Source organism: Salvia hispanica, chromosome 6 (assembly GCF_029641045.1).
Source record: "Salvia hispanica isolate PSC_SH4W2 chromosome 6, Shi_PSC_v1, whole genome shotgun sequence".
Classification (NCBI taxonomy): Eukaryota; Viridiplantae; Streptophyta; class Magnoliopsida; order Lamiales; family Lamiaceae; genus Salvia; species Salvia hispanica.
In genome coordinates, this window is record NC_142697.1 from 40013586 (window position 1) to 40037015 (window position 23430).

Consider the following 23430-nt stretch of genomic DNA (forward strand, 5'->3'; position numbering starts at 1 on the left):
TTTAATTAGACATTTTTATTCTCTTCTCTTTTATAGATAAACCTTGATAAACATAATTAATCAAGACAAAGTTTACATATAACAAACTTTTGGTTGATTGTCTCGTTTCCCAAGAAATAAATGTCAGTTTTGCATTTGCTTCATAATTCTCTCTCCTCAATAACTCATGTATATGTTGGCTCCTCAAACCTATCTCCATCCATTTCCCAATTCATTTTCTTCTTCCTTTCCTTCTCTCTTGTAAATTGGGAATAAAAAAACTTGAAACTGAATAAACTTAATTGAGCCTTTCACACTGTATTGAATCTACAGTTGCCATCCTTGGAAAATATATACATATCTGATATCACTAAATTCATATATACATTTATGTGGTCAGACATAAGGAAACATGTTTGCAAATGGTAAAACAAAATGATGCAGGATCTAAGTTTCCGACTACCCTAAATTTTTCTTTTCTTGTTAAGAGTTGGCATCACATAGCTAGGGCTGCTAGCTTACTACATTTACCAACACATGTCCAATTTTGTCCACATTCTATCTACACATCATACATCATCTTTTTTAAATTATGTAATTATTTACTTGAAGAAATGTCAGTTCTCTTTGCAAAGAAGTGGCAATCAGATAGAGACATTAGATTGGATATCTACACATTATCACCACTGCTCATTCTTTCACACTTTGGTGAAAGATTTCTGCCCTTTTTTGTTCAAGATTTTCATCAGTTGAGTGTAAATGTGAATTTACTTGGTGAAATTTTGAAGGGTTACAAATGTTGGAAACAATCATGCACATAAATGTTCATCTAAAATAACACGAAATCTAACTACAATAAAACAAAATTACAAGATTTTATAATATTCTATGTATGTATATTATCTTTTAGCATTGATCAAAAAAAAAAACTGGAAGTAATAATTTTTTTTTTGTCAAAAATAAAAATTTTCAAGAATCATCTTTTACCTCATGATGTTGAAGAAGCAAATGATGGTTGGGGGGAATGAAGCCTGGTCCGAAGCCGTTCATTCATTAGCTACCGTAAAGCCTAGCTCGATGATCGGCTTCGAGCCAGACAACACTCCACTCAACCGCAACACTCACGACAACGAAAAATCGATACGATGACACGTTTGAGGGGAATGAAGCCTGGTCCGGAGCTTGCTTCGGAGAGCCAAACCTCTCCAAAAGAAGGCTTCGAGCCAGCCAACGATTCCCCTCAACACAACCCTCTTGAAATTGTGAGAAACCCTACCTTCAACACTCATGTATTTATATAAATATGAGAGTGTCTGAGGCTTTAAAGAGGTGTCTTTACTTGCACTCAGAAGAGAGACACACATACCAACACCTACTGACTTCAAACCCTTTTTTATTACTTATATTTTTTTCTTGCTTGTGAATAAGATGTTGATCCCAAATTAATCCCTGCGAAATTGCATATATATATAAAAAATAAGTTTACCCCTTCATCACATTCCATGCTGTGTAGAAACAAGAAAATGGAAAAAAATTCTCCAGAAATTTACCCCTTTATACCTGAAAATTCACCTAATTTCACTTTTGTGTACATGTCTTTCATTTCCAATGCTATGACTTCTTGACTCATCCAAACACCCCTATTTTGTGAATATTTCATTCATTTTTGTTAATTTTTATTCTTTGTAATTAATGAGTAAAGAAATTGATTAATTTGTCTCCAGTCAACTCAACATATAATTAAATCGGTTCCTCTCTTTTCTCTTTCTCTAGCTAGATATATAGACTATAGTTATATGATAAAGTATTTAACATAATAAAATGTTATGACAGTCAAACGCAAAGAGCAAGACAAAAAAGTGAAACATTTCAAAAAAGCACTTTACACGAGAAACAGAAGAGTGATTCAGACAGAACAACCCTCCAATCTCATAAATGCTTTGATGATGAATTGATCATCAATCAGTACTATTTTATTTTTCCATCATTACCTTATTATTTTTAGCTTCCTCTCTGCACCTACTTTACAACTCCCGCATCAAATGCATTATACATCTCCCATCAATTAATCTCACTCGTCTTTTCCTTTTACTACATGAATCACACTTTTTTTTAAATGTTTGTTAAAGAAAATATTAGAGTTCACAAATTGGGATATTTTTTTCGATTAATTATGTTGTCTCGTGCATGAAAAGACATCCAATTGTTACTTATCATGCTAAACTCCCACTGAATTAATAATGTCGGAGTACTATTTTTTAGCTCAAAAAAACCTTCTACTTCGAGTTTTGGCAATTCATCTTAGTTTGAACAGGTACTGATTGTGTAACATCTATGGATGCTTTTCTTGTGACATCTATGGAAGAATGATTTATATAAAAAAAATGTAAAGCTATATCTAGTTTACTCATGAAAATTTATAAATTAATTTTGTGAATTCTAACTCGGATCGTATATGGAAATTTTTTATGCTATAACTAACTTAAATAATCTGAAATAATTTTGCATGATATTTAATGTAACAACATGTTCTTCATTCATCGATCAATGTCCACTGAATAAACTGACCACTGATAAAATAAAGAATAAGAAACGAAAAATAAATTAAAAGCCCTCATGAAGTGAAGAACTGACAATGTCATGTGATATAATTTTAAGAGGATTGTGTTTCAAAATTAATATCATCTATATATATTTCTCGTGATTATATTACTATTTTGATAATATCGCGCTGTAAAAAATTGATGATACCCTCTGTTATTATGTTTGTAAATAAAAAAATTTGTAAGTAGGGGAATTTGACTTTGAGCCTTGAGGCAACAAAATTAATCAACATTGGTTGGATAGTTAAAAATGGGTTCTTGATTTCGAAACCTGGTCTTGTGTATAATTTACTTTTAAAGGGTGTGAAATTGAGTACACTTATTTTTATGGAAGACTATTTTAATATCACGAGCTAGCATTATGGTCAAATTGTATGTCTTTGTGTTTATACTGACCAAATTTTTTTGGAGATCACACATTTACCTTTTCGTCTATTTGATTCACACACCTCTTTGGTGGACGAAACATGCATTAAAAAATAAAAGTGATCATTCAAATCGGATCGTATTTGACATTATAGACTTTCATCATGTGATGTAATCATGTGTACCAAAAATAATTTACGCATCCAACAAAACTAAAAATATATGGAAATGCTTGTGGAGTATTTTTCATTTCTAAGATTAGAGCTCCACTAATTAATTAGTTTTATTTGAACACATAATGTTAAACGAAGATATAACTAAACACTCTCTACTAAAAAGTTATCTAAAACATTCATAACAAACTATAGGAAGTCAATAATATCAATTTTAAAATTTACTACCAACATTCTCAAAAGTAAACAAATTAAAAAGGTAAAAAGAGATTTAAGCTGAATGGTTATTTGCGGGCTGCCGTGAGTAAACAGTGGGCTTCCGCAAAACACGTCTTCTAGAAAGACGGCGATTTTGGAATGGAAAATCTGGGCGGTTCATCTAATCAATCCAACGGCCACCGATGTTTGAAATGACATTCTGAATGTCGGTGTCAGCGCATGCCAAGGATGGCGTGCCTACAGAGGGAATTGCATATGTATAAATTCAAACAAAAAAAAATTAGTAGATTAAAATATGAACTAATCAATTTAAATTGAATATGTAAATTTGGTGATCTCATATTTGAATTTTTCTGTTCTTTGCTACTCAAGTAGAGTGTGGATCATATAGAGTTACGTTACTCAATCAAGCTTAGTTAATTTTGGCGTTAAATGCCATATAGTAATTTATAATAGTAGTAACACTACCATATTAAACGCCATAATTTATAATAATACCCAGTCTGACAGAAACTGATCAGTGTGTAGGTGTGGCGTAGTAAATATGTGAGTGTTTTTATGTTTTTTATTTTTACATCCATTTTTTATAGTAACATGCATGTTAAATTAGCTTGTAAATACACAAAATTTGGAACATTTCTTGAATTCTTACAATATTTTTCAATTATTAACCCAAAATAAAATATAACATGACAATCAAAACAATGCTGAAGTATTTCCCACTGTCCCATAGAAACAAGGTAATTAAAGATGACACGAGATTTAATGTATAATTAATAAAATAAGAGAGAATAAGAGAAAGTAGTTGAAATAATACAGTGAATGGTGGAACTCATAAATGATAAAGTGAAAAAAAATGTTTGCATAAATAAATATTGACTATTTATATGGGACAAACGAAAAAAGAATTTAGGCTATTTCTATGGAGGAGGGAGTATCTAAATCTATTCTCAGATGTTTGGACAAATTTGAATTTGTGTAGAGATTTAAACCAGCCAATTACCTTCAATTAATCTCAACTTTGCTTTTCTCTCCAGACAGATCATCTAAGTCGTCATTTGCTTGACAATAAAGCACAACCTAGTTGCCACAGAGGTAGATGGAGAACCATTATCAATCTTCTTTAAGAAAAGGTAAAAATGTCCTCTGCTCTTCAAATTATGTTAGAAACCTTATTCTTTTTTCTCTCACATTACTATTGATGATTCTCTTCCATGTTGATTGCTCATTTCTCAGTGAGGACTTGATTCAATCTATTTGAAATGTTAAACTTTAATTGGTTAATGGGAAACGATTCAAATGAAGCACATAAGTAGGTGAATTGGGCTATATCCCAAGTTTCTGCAGTATTGTTGTCACTATTCTCACATGAAACTACTAGGCTAAATAGTGCTAGCTCTAACCCAAATATGCAAAAGAAAATGCCAATAGTTAGTATCTGAAGATGTTCTACTGAGAAAAAAATCAAAAAATTGAAACATTGAAGAAAAACAAATTGAATAGACTACAATAAAAAATCTCACAGTTAAGTAGGATTTTCTTCAAAATGTAATAATGAAATGAAGGAACATTTGATAATACTAAGTGAATTCACAAAACCAATTAAGTCATTCCTCCACAACTTTTTCCAAGCTAAAATACAAACTAAGCATTGTTACTGGATTCCAAAGACGAATCACCAACATTTATTGTTTATGTATTAATCTCCCATTTTATTCATGTTAGCATTTGTAAGTACATCGTGATATCTATATTATTTGCATTGGAGTTGTCGCCAATCATTCATCAATGTGGTAACTTATTACAACTATGTTCTTATATTTAATTTTCTAGCTAGAACAAAAATACTACATCATGCAACAAATATTGTCATAAAACTATATTCCAAACAACTTTGGGAATGTCATGCTCCAAAGATTCCAAATTTAGTTGTAACAAAAAGAGTAAAAAGCTAGGTACTCTCTTTAGCTGGATCTTGAAACTTTTTATACACACAAGGTAGTGTACACTTCCAAGGCTATTATTAAATCAACTTTAATTATGCCTATATATATAAATAACACTTGTAATCGAACAAAGAAAAACATTTCCCATTATTTTACATGATCAATAAAATGAAGATGAAGATGAAAACGAAGACGAAGAAAGGGTTTGTGACAGTGCAAGTTGGAGTGGAAAATGAAGATTTGGAGAGATTCATCATCCCAATCTCTTACTTATGCAATCCTCTATTTCAAAACCTTCTTAATAAAGCTTCACAAATGTATGATTACAGGATTGAAGGTCCCTTAATACTGCCTTGCTCTGTCCAGGAATTTCTTCATCTCAAGTGGAGGATACAAAATCTAAATACCTAATTCTTTATGTACCCTAACAATAATTATTTCTAACCTTTTCCTTCTCTTGTGTAGGATATAGTAGTAATTTTTATTATTGTTTGTGTAGAATGTTTTGTAATTTTTGTAAGAGTAAGCAATGATTTTGCTTCTTTTTTTTTAGATTTTTAGTTAAGTTCTAGTTTTGATGTTTCCATCCTTGAAATAGATTAGTTGGGAGTAATAAACAAGCCCATGCTCCATTTTGGATATTTGGGCCTGTAGATTAGGGGCCCAAATCATTTTATAGTCCACTAATAAAGTACTACAGTATATTCGAGTTCTATTAAATTGGTATGAGTGAAGATTGTTAAAGGAATATGAATTTCATAGTTTAATTATTTTTTATTAATTAAGTGCTAGATAATTTGTTCAAAGTCAAATGAGATATTTGTACTTTGTGAATTTTGACTGTTTTAAGTGTACGGGTTGACCCAATCTTTTGCCACCTCGACTTTGCAAGTGATATTGTACATTAGATTCTAATCATAATTCTAGATCGCATGTAATTCTTATCATTCTTAAATCATATACTCCCTCCGCCCCATCTTAAATGATTGACTATTTTCGGCACGTATTTAAGAAAAATGAAAGTGGAGATAAATTAAAGTAAGTAAGAGAATAATGTAGACGCGACTCTTATCTATATTATTCTCCCTCTTATTTTACTTTCTCTCCACTTTAACTATTTATTATTATCTTCGCAAAAAAAACGGCAAAAAAAAAATCAATCACTTAAGTTGAGACGGAATACTAATTTTTATCACCATCTTCTATCATATAGTTCTCTCTTATTTTCATTTCATTTTTTAATTATTTAATATCAAAACTCACAAGAATATGCACATAAACCACAACACTGAAGAAATCATACTGGTCTATCCAGGGCTCGGAATTTTTGTTGGGATTGAGTGTCTTAATTATGGGGATATAAATCTTAGGGGTAAATAGTGGAAATAGTTATAGCTCAAGACTATGCAGAAAGATTTCCTTTTTCTCTTGGCATCATTGACCGAGAATAAAGAATAGGTCAATAATAGGTAGAAGGTATCGATGATTTTGTTCTTATTAATGTCTCCAATTTTCCTCATCATTCTCAGCAACAAGAATCATATTTTTGACAAGATCAAATTAAATTTTGTACACTAATAAAAATAATGTTGCAAAATTTCACACATGTATACCTCAACTGATCGGTCCAATTTCTTTGTTGTATTTTCATACAGTATATATAAGTATATTGTAGTATTACTGTTCAACAATGTACATCACATTTAGGACGTTTAGCAGTGGATGACTTTGAACTACCCACACAGAAATCTATTCCTAGCTAGGATACATTGATTTAGTATGGAATAATTACAACCTCCAAACCTAATAATATACATAGTAGTATATATTATGTAGGATTCTTTAATTATATGAATCTCGTATCTGGCATTGAAGACGAAGAAAATCCTGTACCGAGCATGGCAGCGTTAGGGGGCCAGTAGTTCGGTAGTCGTATAACTCAGAAGCTTTATCAAGAAGGCTTTGAATTTGAGGATTGTATAAATATGAAATCGGAATAACAAATTTTTGGAAAGTAGAATAATCTTGATTTTGATCGCCTACTTGAACTGCCACCCACCCTTTCTTCACCTTCATCTTCTCTCCTCTTTGAATCTTCATGTTTGAAGAAAACATTATGCTATTTTTGAAGTTTAGGCTAGAATTTGTTGTTTGGTTTGGATGGATTAATTAAGGTAGATAAATCATGATATGGAAATATTGGGAGTATTTATAGCTTGAGCATTTGCACAAAGATTTCCTCTATCTTGGGTATCCTAGAAGGTATCGAGTAATTTTATTATTATTATTATAATATTTATAATATTCATTACGATATCAAGATTTTTTAAGCAACAAGATTGATCATTGGCAGATGCATGCTACGTACCAACTTTGTATTTTTGTCAAGATTCACATAGTTTTTCAATTATTCTTATGTAGTCGATTTCGAAAATAATTTTATTATTAATTTCATATTTTGATCTGACAACTACTATGTCATTGTGTGTGGATTTGACATATTCAATTAAAATACCCTTTTCACAATGTCCTCGTCAAGTACAGAATGAGAAGGGTATATATATTGTTTTCTCCAGTACTGATGTAATCAACATTTTTCACACATTTGATAATGACAAATGCTAAATGCTTTAATTTAATCAGATATTTTTCCATACTCCACAGCCTGCTTGCCACACATTGAGTATTAATAATTTGTTTGTCTTAGTTGTTATTTTAAGTGGAATAAGAGATCCATTTCAAATTTAGTTTAAATGTTAAAATATTGTTATAAATGAATGAAGAAATGAAATTAATATGATTTATTTAATCAACATTAATAACAATTTATAGGTGTCAGTATGGTTTGGTTAAACATGTCCCCCCTCTCTCTCTCTCTTGGGTATCATTGACTGAGAATAAAGAATAGCATAGAACTTAGAAGATATCAATCAATTTGTTTTGTTATAGTTCTAAGTTCCTTTCGTTAACAAGAATTCTTAGTAACAAGAATCATTACCAGATGCTACCAACTTTTTTTTTTTTTTATGTAAGTATAACGATTCACTCTTGCATATACTATATGATATGATTTGATTTTGTCTCATTGTCAACTCAATAAATTAATTGAATACTATTTAAAAAATCATTTATTTACTACTCTTATCTATGGTTGTCACTGTGTTTCCTGACACCATAAATATCTATCCAGTGATGATAAACATCACATTTTGTACAATCAAAATAAGGCTATATTAATAATTTGATGTATTAATTATATATTAAAATAATAAATATAGTAATAGGACAAGTTAAAAAGACTTATTAACCTTTAATCTTATTTTTTATTTTTATATTTGAATTTCCTTCCTATTTTTTTAAAAAATTTGAATAAAAGTATGCACTAATTACACTTATGGTTACAAAAAAATTAAAAAAATTATGCACAAATCATAAATATATGACCACAATATTATGCACTTTCCATGTACTATATATGCATCAATATACTTTAATTAAATGCATAAATAAACCTATTCTTCTTCAAATAAACTAGTTTTTAGCTGTACAAAATTTGGTCACATAAAATTTGTTGATATCTGTATGCCTAAAATTAATTATCACCGTGTCTCTATAATCAGTTTGTAAGCTATAGTATATTAGTAATAATCAATTTGAAGTTCGAATGTACATATATGTAGCTATATAGGTAGGATACATTTATACTTGTGGAATGTGAAGATTTGCAACAGGCCTCCAATAAGATTCTATAGTAGCTAGAGGCTAGCTAAATAAGAGATGAAACTGAAAGACGGAGTAAATAATTAATTCAATCTAATTTACTACTCTATGTGACAACGACTATATATATGAAGGTGATGTCATAGCTGTTTTGATAAATTCGACGACAATATTTTACAATTAAGTCGTAAATTCAGTTTCCAGATACTTGCCAGGTGCGTAAAGGCCAAATATTAAACCCTAGTTTTCAAACATTTGTCACCTATGTACACAAAAATCATTTATTTGAGTCCTATATTGGATCAGCATTTGTCGTAAGCTAGGGAATTCTATTGCCATGTTCCATAAAGCAAAAAAAGTTCCCTATTCATGGGCCCAATTTAACTATGGGCTACTGTAAATTTTGCTTTACTAAAATTTAGTTAAGCCGGTTTCTGTGAATCAAAAGTTTATAGTAAAGCAAAAAAATTGGATATTTCATAAAGCAAAAAATAATAAAGTCTCAACCAATTAAGAGGTGGTAAACAAGGTAAAGTGGGATATCTTTATCCATCTGATTAATGAAAGTAACTAGTAGTACTATGATACATTTACAATACATCAATGAAGATTTGAAATCTCCAAACATACATGAAGATATGCAAGCTCCAAACTGCCAAAGACTTCTACTAATATAAGAGAAGAAAAAAAATGCTTAAATATCTAAATTTTGTATCTGGCATTGAAGACGAAGAAAATCCTGTACCGAGCATGGCAGCGTTAGGGGGCCAGTAGTTCGGTAGTCATATAACTCGGAAGCTTTATGAAGAAGGCTTTGTATGTGAGGATTGTATAAATAGGAAATTGGAATAACAAATTTTTGAAATGTGGAATAATCTTGATCTTGATCCCCCACTTGCACAGCAACCCAACCTTTCTTCACCTTCATTTTCTCTCCTGTTTGTATCTTCATATTTGAAGAAAACATATTCTAAGCTTCAGTCTTGAGTTTGTTGTTCAGTTTGAGTATATTAAGATGGATGATCAAGCTTAGGAGAAATATTGCAAGTATTTATAGTTCCACATTTAATAGTTCCTCTCTCTCTTTTGGCATGTATCTTTTCATTTTATTCATGTTCATAGTTATAATATTCCTCTCGTTAATAACAATACTTTGCAACAAGAATATATTCTAGTCACCAACTTTAAACTTTTGGCAAGACTCACTTAGTCTTTCAATTTTGTTATGGTATGCTTTTCCTTAGTAGTTGTGGTTCAATTTCTCTTGTATAGTTTTTGTTTTATTAGATCTTGGCTGATCTAGAAAAGTATTGGAAAAACCACTTTTGTATTTATCAGTGCTTCCAATCTGGTATAATAGCAAGTACTAGTATATAATATATTAAAATAAAGAATGAAATCAAGTACAAATTAATTCTTGAAATGTACAAGAATCCTAAGACTCAATCAAGCTTTCAATTTCTTTAATTACCAGCAAAGGACAATAAAGAATATTGTTAAATATTTTTGTACTATTCTTGTAGGGGATATCATGAGTTTGTTTTTTTCATGCATATTCTCATTGCTATTGCCGAAGTTGAATCTACATCTTTACTTTCAATTTATTTAGCAGATATATTTTTCAGTGCAATTATTCATAGTAATTTATCATGTTCCTCTATATATTCTTGTTATTAACTAGCTATAAGTATTCTTGATTTTCATCGAAAGGAATATTTGTAACTATTAAAATCGATACGTACTAGAGTCATACTTTATTCTCAATTGGCAGGATTGACAATACAAATTAGAGCCAAAAGGAGCATACAATTAATTTTCAAACTATAAGTATTTCCAGTATTTCCTTAGATTTTCCAAACCGAACTACACAAAAATTCGAAGAAAAAGCATATCACTATGTTTTCTCCAAACATGAAGATGCAGAGAGGCAAAAGCTTGAAGGTGAAGAAAGGGTGTTTGGCAGTCCAAGTTGGATTACCAAATGATGATCAAAATGAAGATCGATGTACATTTCAAAAGTTTGTGATCCCAATCTCATACTTATACAATCCCCTCTTTCAAACTCTTCTTCTTAAATCTTCCGAACTATATGACTACCAAACTGATGGCCCCGTCACGCTACCATGCTCTGTTGAGGAATTTCTTCGTCTTCAGTCGCGAATACAAAATTTGGGTGTATAATTTAGTACAGTAATTACTTCTGTAAATTAGTATGTATAGTCGTTTCTGGGGGTGTAAATATTCATGATAATGCATGAACCCCTTTGGGCCAATTCTTCACAAACTGGATATATATATAGTGTAATATTGTATGCATTTCTAGCAGTGGATTCTCAAGCATTAGTTGCAAGTGAATGTATAATTGTCTATAGGATTAATAGATTTTGTATGAAACTTCACAACTCTTTTCCAATGCATGTATCATATGGACAGCATGATACAAAATGGATGCGTGAGATTGATATGGTGATTTTAATGCTTATAACAATGTAGCTTATGAGGAATCAACATAAGAGTTACTCCTTCAGTCACTTATTAAGTGTCCATATTTGACTCGGCACGAGTTTTAAGAAATATTATAAAGAACAATGGTTTGAATAAGTCGACGTAAGGTATGACTCACTTTTAAAACAAAATGAAAGTGGATTCTTATCGGAGGACAGACGGAAATGACAAAAATGGATACTTAATGGGAACAGAAGGAATGAGGCAGTACTGTAGTTTTCTGATCACAATTTGACGTTGTTATCACTGATCATTAGTTTGCTATAAGTAACGCATCGAAGTTAAGTAGTTTACAGTTTATACATACAAACATCATACATTTCAAGTTCATCAAGTGTTAATAAGTTTTTAACTACAGAGTTGAATTTTTATTCGTTATATGTATCTTTCACTATTTCATCAGTAAAATCTTTTTATCATAATCATATAATCGTGCCATTTTATCTATAAGTTTCCTCATTACAGATGGACATTGTTATCATTATTTTAATACAAGTAAACAACAAGATTAGCGTGAATTATGGAAACCGCGCAAAATTAACAAATTAAGGAAACTGAATATAATAGGCGAAATTTTAGACATTACAATAACTACAACTTATGGAAAATGTCATTATTACCTCTATGCAATATTAATGCAATAATAAAGAGAATAAAATATAGAGTAAAGGTCAAAATTGGTTCTAAACATATGGTCATTTTACGTTTTTGGTCTTAAACATTATCTTTTGGATTTTGTGGTTCTGAACATATGTAAATTTGATCATTTTGGTCCTCCGTCAACATTTCCGTTAAAAGTTAACGGTCTACGGATTTAATTTTGATTTTGACCAAATTTAAATTTTAATTCTATTTTTTCATTCTTTAATTAAAAACTCTAATTATTATTAAAAATATTCTTTTAAGTATAATTAGAAATTAGAGGAAGGAAGAAGATGGATTCATTTTCAAAATCATTCTTTGTTGCAAATCCACATAATCAATTTTTGAGGATTACTAATTAATTACTAAGCTGATGAAAATGGAATCCTCTGAAAGCGGTTTGGATTCTGATGGCAGCCCATTCTTGGCGTACGGCGCGGAAGTCTTTCGGCGGCGCTCTGACCACGGTGGCGACAGCGGCGGTGAATGATGAGGACTCGGAGGAGTAATCTGGACTAGCATTCATTCCATCGGGCCTTTTCACACCTTTCCAGATCTTCCATTTTTTGCTTTTTCCACTAATCTTTTCCTGTTTTTTTCAAGATTGCAAAAGATTTCATCTTTTTTAGATAAATTAAAGAACTGCAACACTCACACAATTAGATAGATAAACAAGTTACAAATCTAAACAAAATGAAAAATGGAACCATAAATTGAGCAGGGAATGCATATAGAAACGTGAAAAGATCGAATTTTTAATATTATAAACTGAAATTTGGAGCTTAAGCTTTGACCTATTTTCCAGAAGTCCCCATTTCTTGCTCCTGGTCGCAAAGAGAAGGAAGAAGATCACGATGTGAAAAATAAGAACCCTAATTGTAATTTCTAATTATATTTAGAAGAATATTTTTAATAATAGTTAGGATTTTTAATTAAGGAATAAAAAAACAAAATTAAAACTTAAATTTGGTCAAAATCGGAATTAAATCCGTTGACTGTTAGTTTTTAATGGAAATATTGACGGAGGATCAAAATGATCAAATTTTCATATGTTCAGGACCATAAAATCCAAAAGATAACGTTTAGGATCAAAAACGTAAAATGACCATATGTTCAAGATCAATTTTAACTTTTACTCTAAAATATATCATGCGATGATAAGGAACGCATAGTTATAGTTGGTTTGGCCTTTATGGATTTTTTATTTTATTTTATTTTATCGTGACAGAATTGGAAAACTCAATGATAACAGTAGTGCGTACAAAATTAGAGAATATAAATCATCATATGATAAATTAAAGCATTTAAACGAAGTGAGCCCCACATGTAGAAAATCTAAGTTTGGGAAGATACCAATATTGGCACTAGTTCTTTAGTATCCACGTTAGTGCCGTACGATTCTTGTTCCTAAAAATATTCTTAGTTTTCATCGAAAGGATATAAATTAGTAGTAACAAATTAATTAACCAAGTATATCTTCGTTACCTTCTAGAGTCATACAACTAATTTTCAGAGAATCCTCTAGCTATAAATACGTCCATTATTTACCTAAATTTGCAAAGCATAAACACAAAAAATTTAAAGCACACAGCCAAAGAAAAAACACATTACAATGTTTTCTCAAAACATGAAGATGCAAAGAGGAAAAAGCATGAAGGTGAAGAAAGGGTGGTTGGCTGTGCAAGTTGGATTACCAAATGAAGATTGTTGCACATTTCAAAAGTTTGTGATCCCGATTTCATATTTATATAATCCTCTCTTTCAAACTCTTCTTCAGAAATCATCCTAACTATACGACTACCAAACTAATGGCCCCGTCACACTACCATGCTCCGTTGAGGATTTTCTTCGTCTCCAATGCAGGATTCAAACTTTGGGAGATTAGTATGTGTATATATTTAGTTACTTTTTTATGTGATTTAGTTTGTATAAGTAGTTTCTAGGGTGTAAATGTTCATGATAATGCATGGATCCTTGTATAGTTATTGTATTTGGAAGTGACTGTAAATGCAAGTGAAATTTGTTTCCATCGATCGTCCACGATATATCAACTATACTTAATTATCCAAATTGAATCGCACTTGGATTTAAAAGATAAATCATGATTCAATTTCATAAAAAAAGAAAAACTCAGAATATCAAAATATAAATATAATATTTTTAATAACCTATAATTTATTACGTATTAAAGTGTTTGGAAAAAAAGAGCTCGGTATATCCTACTTTATCGAGCACTTTTTTAAATAATTTTTTTTGTAGTGTTAATGATTTTATTAATATCATTTTTCCATCTTGAGCTAGAGAAAAAATGGGTATGAAGTTATGAACTCTATATATTACTCGTGATTGTTAATTAAGGTATATGCTTGAGTATTTATTTCCTATTATCAGTTAAGAATTCTCCAATCTTATTATTGGAATGAGTTATGAATCAAGAAATTAGTTTAAAGTTTAAAAAATAAAATCAATGAACATTTTATAATATTCAAAGTTTCAATCCGTTTTAATAAATAATGAATTTCTATATTGTTTTTGTCAATCTAAACTAAACCTCAAAACTCAAAACCAAAAACTCCCTAGACAAATACGGCTGTGGAGAATATTTATATGAAAATGACATCTTTGTACCACAAAAATGCATTCCGAATTTTGAATCCGCCATTGTTAGATGAAGAAAATCCTCAACGGAGCATGGTAGTGTGACGGGGCCAGCAGTTTGGTAGTCATACAGTTCGGATTATCCAAGTGTTGACGTTCTTGAAGGTTTTGGAATATCTAACAAGTCGTTCTTCCATCACTAAATAGTTTTAGGAAAAAACATTAATAATTTACTTGGTCTCACTTCACATATGTACTCCACATTTTAAAAAATGAGATTGTACATAACCTCGTAACCTTTGACGTGGTACTAGAAAACTCTCCATGTTCGACTCAAATGTAACGTCGAAGATTTGAAGGTGGCAAGGAATGGGCAATCATGTTCAAATATTAAGAAAATAAGAATAACTCACATATTAGAGAGTGTTAAATATATTCACATGTGAATTGTTATATTTAGAAAATGTGAATTATAAAAAATCAGCATAAATACTCAGTGGATCTCTTGGTTTAAGATGTAACCCAAAAAATATTTGATTGATCTTTTTTTCATAAATTAGATATAAATGGGACTTAATTAAACGAGTAAAATCTAACGTTAATCATTAATGAAATGTTATGATTTATATTAGTACGTCAAAAATCGATAATTAAACTGTTTCTCTCTAAGTCAACGTAATAAATTTGATGTAGTCTTCCAATTTCTTGTTGGGACTAGATTTTGGAATCTTTGAGATACCACATTTTCTAGTATTTAGAGTTACTTTGGCCTATATGTTTTTGTCGTGATACAAAATTGGAAAACTCAACGCTAAACAGATTCCTTAACACTAGTGTAGGTACAAACTTATGCATGCATTTCGTTGTAGACAAATTTTAGGGAATATGCATGGTCATATAAAATATCCATCTATTCTCTCGATCTTCTTTATAAAAGTAATATCATAAAATTTTCAATTATGAATATATTATGATCACTATAAAAAACACTTTACACAGTATTAAATAAGTAACATGTATAGTAACCAGCCTTGTTAGCAAATTCAGCTTAATATAAAACTTCAATTTTACCAGATACATCTGTAAATTATTTAAACTTGGAATTTGATCAAAATTTAATAACTTACTACGAATTACTACTACGTATACAACTACGAATTTTTTTATAAAACCAAAATGGACTATATACATGTCTATATGTATTAACTAAGTCAATAGCAATGACACTATCTATGTATGGGAATAATTTTTTGACTATATTCGTTTTCTTTGTTACTAACGATGTTGAAAAAATTGATTGAGCCCCACAGAAAATCTAAGTATGGGGGGAACATACCATTTGGTACCAATTATTTAATATCCACGTATAAAACTAAGTGCTGTACAACTCTTGTTCCTATAAATATTCTTAATTTTTATGGAAAGAATATAATCAAATTAGTAACAAACCAAGTAATCGTTACTTTCTAGACAAAGAGCATACAAATTTTTTTAGAAGCCTCGAACTATAAATATGTCAAGTATTTCCCTAAATTTTAACCAAATAACATAAGATACACAAAAAAACTCGAAGCACATACAGAGCCAAGAAAAATCACATTCACATTACAATGTTTTCTCCAAACATGAAAATGCAAAGAGGCAAAAGCATGAAGGTGAAGAAAGGGTGGTTGGCGGTGCAAGTTGGATTACCAAATGAAGACTGCTGCACATTTCAAAAGTTTGTGATTCCGATTTCATATTTATACAATCCTCTCTTTCAATCTCTTCTCCATAGATCTTCCGAACTGTATGACTACCAAACTGCTGGCCCCGTCACACTACCATGCTCCGTTGAGGAATTTCTTCGTCTTCAGTGGCAGATTCAAAATTCGGAAGACAAGTAGTATGTGTATTTAGAAATTGTATATGTGAATTAGTTTGTATAAGTAGTCTCCAGGATCTAAATGTCCATGCATGATCACTTGGTCCACTCTTCATTAGTTATAGTGTATCCTTGTAATTATAAAATTCACGACCACTTTAATTAATGGAAGTAATTATAAAGGGTTAAGATAAACAAGCTTATCACATTAAAACTTAGAAATTTGATTATAAAACTAATTTATCTCGACACATGTCCAAAATCTTAATTTGATTAGAATTTAGTAGTAACAACCACTACAAAAAAAATCGCTAATTAGTGGCGGAAATCAGTGGCGGAATATTTCCGCCAGTGGTACTGGCGGAACAGTGGCGGATTATTCGCCACTACGAACAGTGGCGGAATTCTCATGGATTAGTGACGGATTTTAATTTGCCCACCCTTGTGGCGGATTAATTCCGCCACTACAAATTTTTTTCAAATAAAATATACAGAATATTATAAAAAAATTAAATATAGTGGCGGATTTTCCGCCACTGCTACAGCGGCGGATTATATTCCGCCAGAGTACGAATTTTAATTAAATTAATTAGGGCTTTACGTATTTCATTTTCCCTCTTCGCGAATTCTCGCTCCCGCGAATTCACGAATCCTCTCTCCTGTAGCCGCCGTTCGCCGCTCCAACCACCGCAATTCGCCGCTCTAGTCGCCGCCGTTCGCCGCTCCAGCTCCGTCGCCGTCGTCCGCTCGCATTCAACAACCACCGTTGTCGCCACCAGGTACTCAATTTACCATACCCCCGCCTCCTATCTCCTTGCTTGATTTTGTGCAACGACAGTAGAGAGTAGAGACTAGAGTGGGTGTGGGGAGGAGAGAGTGAGTTTGTGTGTATATATATGCACGGTAGCAGGGAGATTTGGTCAGATTAGAATATTGTATGGCTTTTTAATTGTTGATCCTGAATCTGTGAAATTAAAGGAGCTGTGCCAAAATCTGTTAGCTGTTCTGTGGAAAGTATCGATGGTGCAACTGCCTGAATATTTGGCCTCTGTTTCTTGGCATTAAATATCATCATACATGGCAATGGCAGCCTCTTATTCGCTCTTACTGTTTTGACAACTTCTCATTTGTACACTCTGTTTTGATACCAAGAGATCCCTAAACTATTGCTCTTATTTGGTTGTTAAGTCCTTCGCAGCCTTTCGGAAGCTTAATTAAGAAATGGAGGTTCAAAACTTGCTCAACAGCCTTAAAAAATTAGGTTGATTTGTATGTTCTTCAAATCTAAACTCCTTGCTGCTGAAAATTTTATAGCTTCAGCTCCATTACTAAAAAGATTTCTACCCTTTCTTAATTCATGAATATATACTCCATCAGTCCGCGATTAGGAGTAATAATAGCTTCAGTGGTTACAAGATTTCGATGCAGATTAGTACAAAGACACCTAATGGAAAATATTTCACCAGAAACAAACTTATTGTTGGAGATGCAGTTTGAATATTAGTGTATATTGCTGCTATGTGAGCTCGACTTTCAAATCATAGAATCGCCTTTTAATCATTGTGATCAAAACTAGAATATCACTCTTTTAATCATAGAATCGCCTTTTAATCAGGCCATAAGACTGATTCTGTAGACAAGATTACTGATTGCTTGTTCACTTGTATTAAACCTTAAGTACATCTTAATATTTGCCTTTTTCAGGTCAGCTACTAGTCAAATACTACTTGATATTTGTCTTTTTTTGTTGATGATCTGATCAAACGAATCCTCTGAAATCTTTCAATTTATGTGTGGAAATTGAGTTGGATAGTCATGCAATCCGTGCCTTTTGATTGTTGAAGCAATTAATGTGATGCCTTCTACTTCTTTGCTACCTCTCCTTAATGTAGCATTACTTCTGTAAAACATCAAAGTCCGCAATGTTTCTCACTATTCGACTTTCTGGTCCTTGTTACTGAAAAATTAAATCTATTCAAAAATGACATTTGTCTGAATTTTCATGATCATGCTACATGTGAATAGGTGGCGGATAATTTGCTTCATGATACTTCCAGCAATATAGATACTTAAGTATTCTGTTCTCAAACTCTTAAAAGCAAGGTAAATAGTTCATTATTTTTCTTGTTACAATCAAGATTCTATTTAGTATTTACTCATAATTAAATAGTTTTTCATAAACCCACTGATGGTATGCCAAGAGAATTATAAGTGTTCTCTTGTGGAAGCAGGTGCAACGTAAAATTTTCTCCCTTTCCCTAAACTTGTGTGGTTTTAGCTAAGAGTTTTAGGGGTATCATTCATTTTTTATGCAGTTTGTTATATAAATATTATGTCTGAGATGCTACATCTTTTATTGGAACAATCTTTATCAAAGCCATAATATTTTCGAGTGTTTTAATTTTGCATCTACTTTATGTAGACACTACTGAAATCATTTCACAAGGGACCTCCTAAAGTTAGGACTTTTTAAGGATTATGTAATGTGTTTGAGTATTAAATACTTGGCTTACTATGCTAATTCTAAGATATTCTAGTCTGGCCTATTCTAATTCTGGTGCAATAAAGAAATAGGTTTCTGTAGGTATTATTCTCATAATTAATTTTGAGTCAAAATCATATGTAATTAATTATCCTTACAAATTCAAAACAGGTAGTTGGTGCTAGTGGAAAGAGTGGTGTTTGAGGACATCTTCTTGAAGAAACATTTGTAGTTGGTGCTAGTGGAAAGAGTGGTGTTTGTGGGCATCTTCTTGAAAAAACATCTGGTATGTAGTTAACATTAATGATGTTAAGGTATCTTAGAAGCTTTTCTAAGTCATGTTTAAGAATTTAGAGTAAGTATTGTATATACATAGAAGGTTTGTTTGATAAAGATAATATTATAACGTTTTATTTTCCTATAGAAATCTTTTTTCTGGCCGGATTCATGGGAACACGATGTGCGTACACTTTGGACATCGAGGGCAAGAGAGAGATACTCTGGCTTCATCTCCACCCTTAAGAAATTGAAAGAGAGGCCAGCATTTGTGTCAGAAGAATTGTGGAATGGGCTGCTCGTGTATTGGGAAAGTAAGGATGTTAAATACAAGTCAGAAATCGCACGGAAGGCGAGATATTCAGAGATAGGTGGACCCGGCACGGGCTATAGCAAACATTATGGGGGCACATCGTGTGCTGTAGTTAAAGCTCAGAAAATAGTATGTGACATGTAATAAATCAAGTTCATTATTTATATTAATATTTGTTTTATTATCTTTGACAAACAGGCAAATGAAAAGGGGGTCTCTATTGGAGATTGTATGTATGATGCCTACTTGGCACTACACTTCAAGAATGGAAAATATACAACTAAGGAGGCCGAAGAGATAGATGTAAGTTTATTTAAAAGTTGATACGCATTTAAATTATTAATCATACAATAATTATTGAATTTTCATTTAATAGGCCAAGGTAAAAGAGATTGTGGCTGCACAAGGTGAGGGAGCAAATCTAAATGATATATATGTCAATCAAGTCATGGGAAGCTGCCTTGACAAGAAGAAGCGGATGCTTAGAACGGGAGTCCTTGGACCAATGCTCTTAGGGAGTAAGTCTGTGGCTGCTTCAACTAGCAATCAACAGGATGCCAAGTGGAAAAGTGAGATGCAACAAAATTTCAACGAAGAGCGTGAGCGTAGAATGAAGTTGGAAGAGGACGTGAGCAGGATGCAGAAGGTGGTGGATCTGTTGGTGAGCCAACAGTCCCACCAGTCAAGTTACTCTGCTGCCCGACCTGATGAAGAATATTCTACCTGATGCTAGAAGCGGAGGTTAGTTGTGATTTTGCTACTTGAATCATTTTTATTTCTGCAAATCTATGGCCATTTTGTTGTTCATTCTTTATATGACTACTCTAAAATGTAGTGCATTTTGGCTTGCGTTTGTTGAAATTTGACTGAGGTTGTGGTCTTCCTCGAAGAAAATTATTTAATTTTTTGTGCTGTATGAAATCGAAGAGAAAAATTGAATAATTTGTTTCCGTTTTAGGATTTAGTTGTTGGATTTGTCTGATAAAAGTTATTGTGTTAGCTTTCTATTTTTTTGTGAATTTGTTTTTCTTCTCAATAAAGGCCTTGATTTTTTTACTGAGAGCTGTGTATTTGCTGCTTGAACAAGCATATCTCACCCGTTTCTTATCTTCTGGATTGGATTTCTTATGGAGCAGTCTGATGCTGCTAGTTCCTCAAACTTCGTCCAAATAACTTAATGAGAGGCTGTAGTGTTTCAGTGTATATTTGGGGATATAAGTTAGTGGAGGGACTTGGTTGCCATTTGAGAATCTAACAGCCAATAATGGTGTTACATATAGATGTTATCCTTCTAATTCCATGTTTTATTTTATAGTGGAAGTCAAAAACTGTTAAATAGCCTTTTTTTTTAACTAAATCACTTCTACTTACAATCAGCTTAATTACTTAAAAGTCATTTTTCAATCAATGCACTAGACGTAACTTTATGCTAGCAATTGTTTTTGATATAACTTCAATTGTTTTTGAAACTGAAGATGGGATGGAGGATTTATGTGGAAGATAATCCACTTATTTGATTTCTGGTTTTAGGGAAAGTTGTTTTAATGCTAATGTATATGTGTGTGGCTTCAGGAGGTGGCTCAAAGATGAACAAGATCCAAGATTTGGAGAGAGACGAAGTTTATTACACTAGGAAGGAACAAGATTGTAGATGATAAATTTGTCAAAAACGGTCCCACAACTATTTTGCAGACTTGAGAAGCTACATGCTCGACTATTTTGTTATTAACTAAGTTTTAGAATTGCACTAATGATCAATATAATTAATCGCTGATGTTATGAGTAATATGAGTATTGGTGTATCTATTGTTATTTTTACAATGAATGTATTGATTTGTTGAAAAATTATCTTAGTAGGGTGGATAAATAATAAAATAAATATAACCAAAATCTATACAAAAATTTAGTGGCGGATGCATTCTGTCACTAAAAAAGCATTATATGTAGTGGCGGAATAGTGGCCGAATAGTGGCGGAACTTTGTTCCGCCACTAGTTATGGCGCCCCAAATCCGCCACTATTTTAAATTTTTAGTGGCGGAATTTCAGTGGCGAACTATTTTCCGTGGGTAATCCGCCACTGCGACTCAGTGGCGGAAAATATTCCGCCACTGATATTTTAGCGGCGATTATATAGCCGCGGTTATGTTCCGCCACTAACTGGTTTACTGGCGGAAAAATGAGATTTAGTGGCGGAAATTCCGCCGCTAATTAGCGATTTTTTTGTAGTGAACCTTTTATAAACTATTAAATCATTTACACTTTTTAAAGTTTTGAAATCATCTACGTTTATAATTTTTCCATAATTTCAAATCCATGATCTTTGGGAAAATAATAACTAAATTTCTAGCTAGGTGCAGGTGCAGCTAATTAATTTGATAATTGAGGTCGTCTTGATTAACTAATTAATCTACTATTAGTCGCTCCACGAACACCACAATGGGTCATGTATAAAAAGGCAATGAAATCTATTGAAATGACAAAATTGAAACTATTTAATTTATTGTTAATTATAAATTGATTTCTAGGCTATATTTAGAGGTGAAACACAGAATTGTACTCTGAATTTCATCCACAATTATTGTATTGCAGGATTTCTCAGTGTGCCTATAGCAATATAAAGTCATCAATTATATACAATTGTGAAGGAAAAACAAAAACAAATTAACCTTAAAGTAATGACACCGAATCTATGTATTCCTTAGTGAATAACAATGACAATAAAGAACAAACTATTAGTAGTAGTATTTCTTTAATAGTAGTACAACATAAACATTTTGACTATATTCCCAACTTCTGATGGCCTAGAAAGAGGAATTCATTGTCTTTTGGTGGTAATGGAATTTGATTTTCGGATAAAACTAATGCTGCCTTGGGATTCTTGCTCCAATAAATATTCTTGATTGTCGTCGATCGAAAGGAATATATGCAAATATTAATAAGAAATTAACATAGCAATCGATACCTTCTAAATTCATTTCTTATTATTGATATTCTTGTAGTGAGAAAATGATTTCATAGCTAGTGGGCTACATTGATAAATACAAAAAGCCCAAAGAAGAGCATAAATTTCTAGCTATAAATATTTTCAACATGTCCCATGATTAACCAAAACAAATACTATCACACAAACTACATCTATAAGAAAAATCGAAGCACAACAAGAAAGCATACATCAACATGTTTTCTCCAAACAAGAAGATGCAAAGATGCAAAAACATGAAGGTGAAGAAAGGGTGGTTAGCGGTGCAAGTTGGATTAGCAAATGATGATCAAAATGAAGATTGTTGTACGTTTCAAAAGTTTGTGATCCCAATTTCGTATTTATACAATCCACTCTTTCAAACTCTTCTTCATAAATCTTCCGAGCTATATGACTACCAAACTGCTGGCCCCGTCACGCTACCATGCTCCGTTGAGGATTTTCTTCATCTTCAATGGCGGATACAAAACTCGGAAGAATAGGAGTGTATATATTTATAAACTATTTATGTGAAGTAGTTTGTATGAGTAGTCATTGTGGTGCAAATGTTCATGATATAATGCATGAATCCTTTAGTCAAAATCTTCATTAGTTAGATATCTTTGTAGTTGGACAACCTTTAATGGGCCTGAGTTTTAGGGGTTTGATTTTTTTTTACTCTTTCCAAATATGTACAAACTATTCTATAACAGAGTACTACTCCACTATATTCTATTTTTGAAATTGTTTTTTGTTTTAACTATTTGCTCTGGGGATTGGATGC

At 31.8% G+C, this 23430-nt stretch overlaps 1 protein-coding gene across 1 annotated transcript; it reads left to right on the forward strand.

Moving 5' to 3' along the window:
• Positions 1–1124: 1124 nt before the first annotated feature.
• Positions 1125–21435, forward strand: LOC125206840 (uncharacterized). The gene is made up of 5 exons (XM_048106060.2): positions 1125–1268; positions 19522–19815; positions 19885–19989; positions 20063–20427; positions 21259–21435. Exons 1-4 carry the CDS (start codon positions 1125–1127, stop codon positions 20411–20413), a joined length of 894 nt encoding a protein of 297 aa, XP_047962017.1. The 3' UTR covers positions 20414–20427; positions 21259–21435.
• Positions 21436–23430: the final 1995 nt, after the last annotated feature.

Bases quoted from the DNA above. Each gene is read 5' to 3' on its own strand.
- LOC125206840 (XM_048106060.2), top strand. From the start codon at position 1,125: ATGACACGTTTGAGGGGAATGAAGCCTGGTCCGGAGCTTGCTTCGGAG. The intron at 1,269-19,521 runs GTATTTATATAA...ATTTTCCTATAG, and splicing joins ACCCTACCTTCAACACTCAT to AAATCTTTTTTCTGGCCGGA. The intron at 19,990-20,062 runs GTAAGTTTATTT...TTCATTTAATAG, and splicing joins AGGAGGCCGAAGAGATAGAT to GCCAAGGTAAAAGAGATTGT.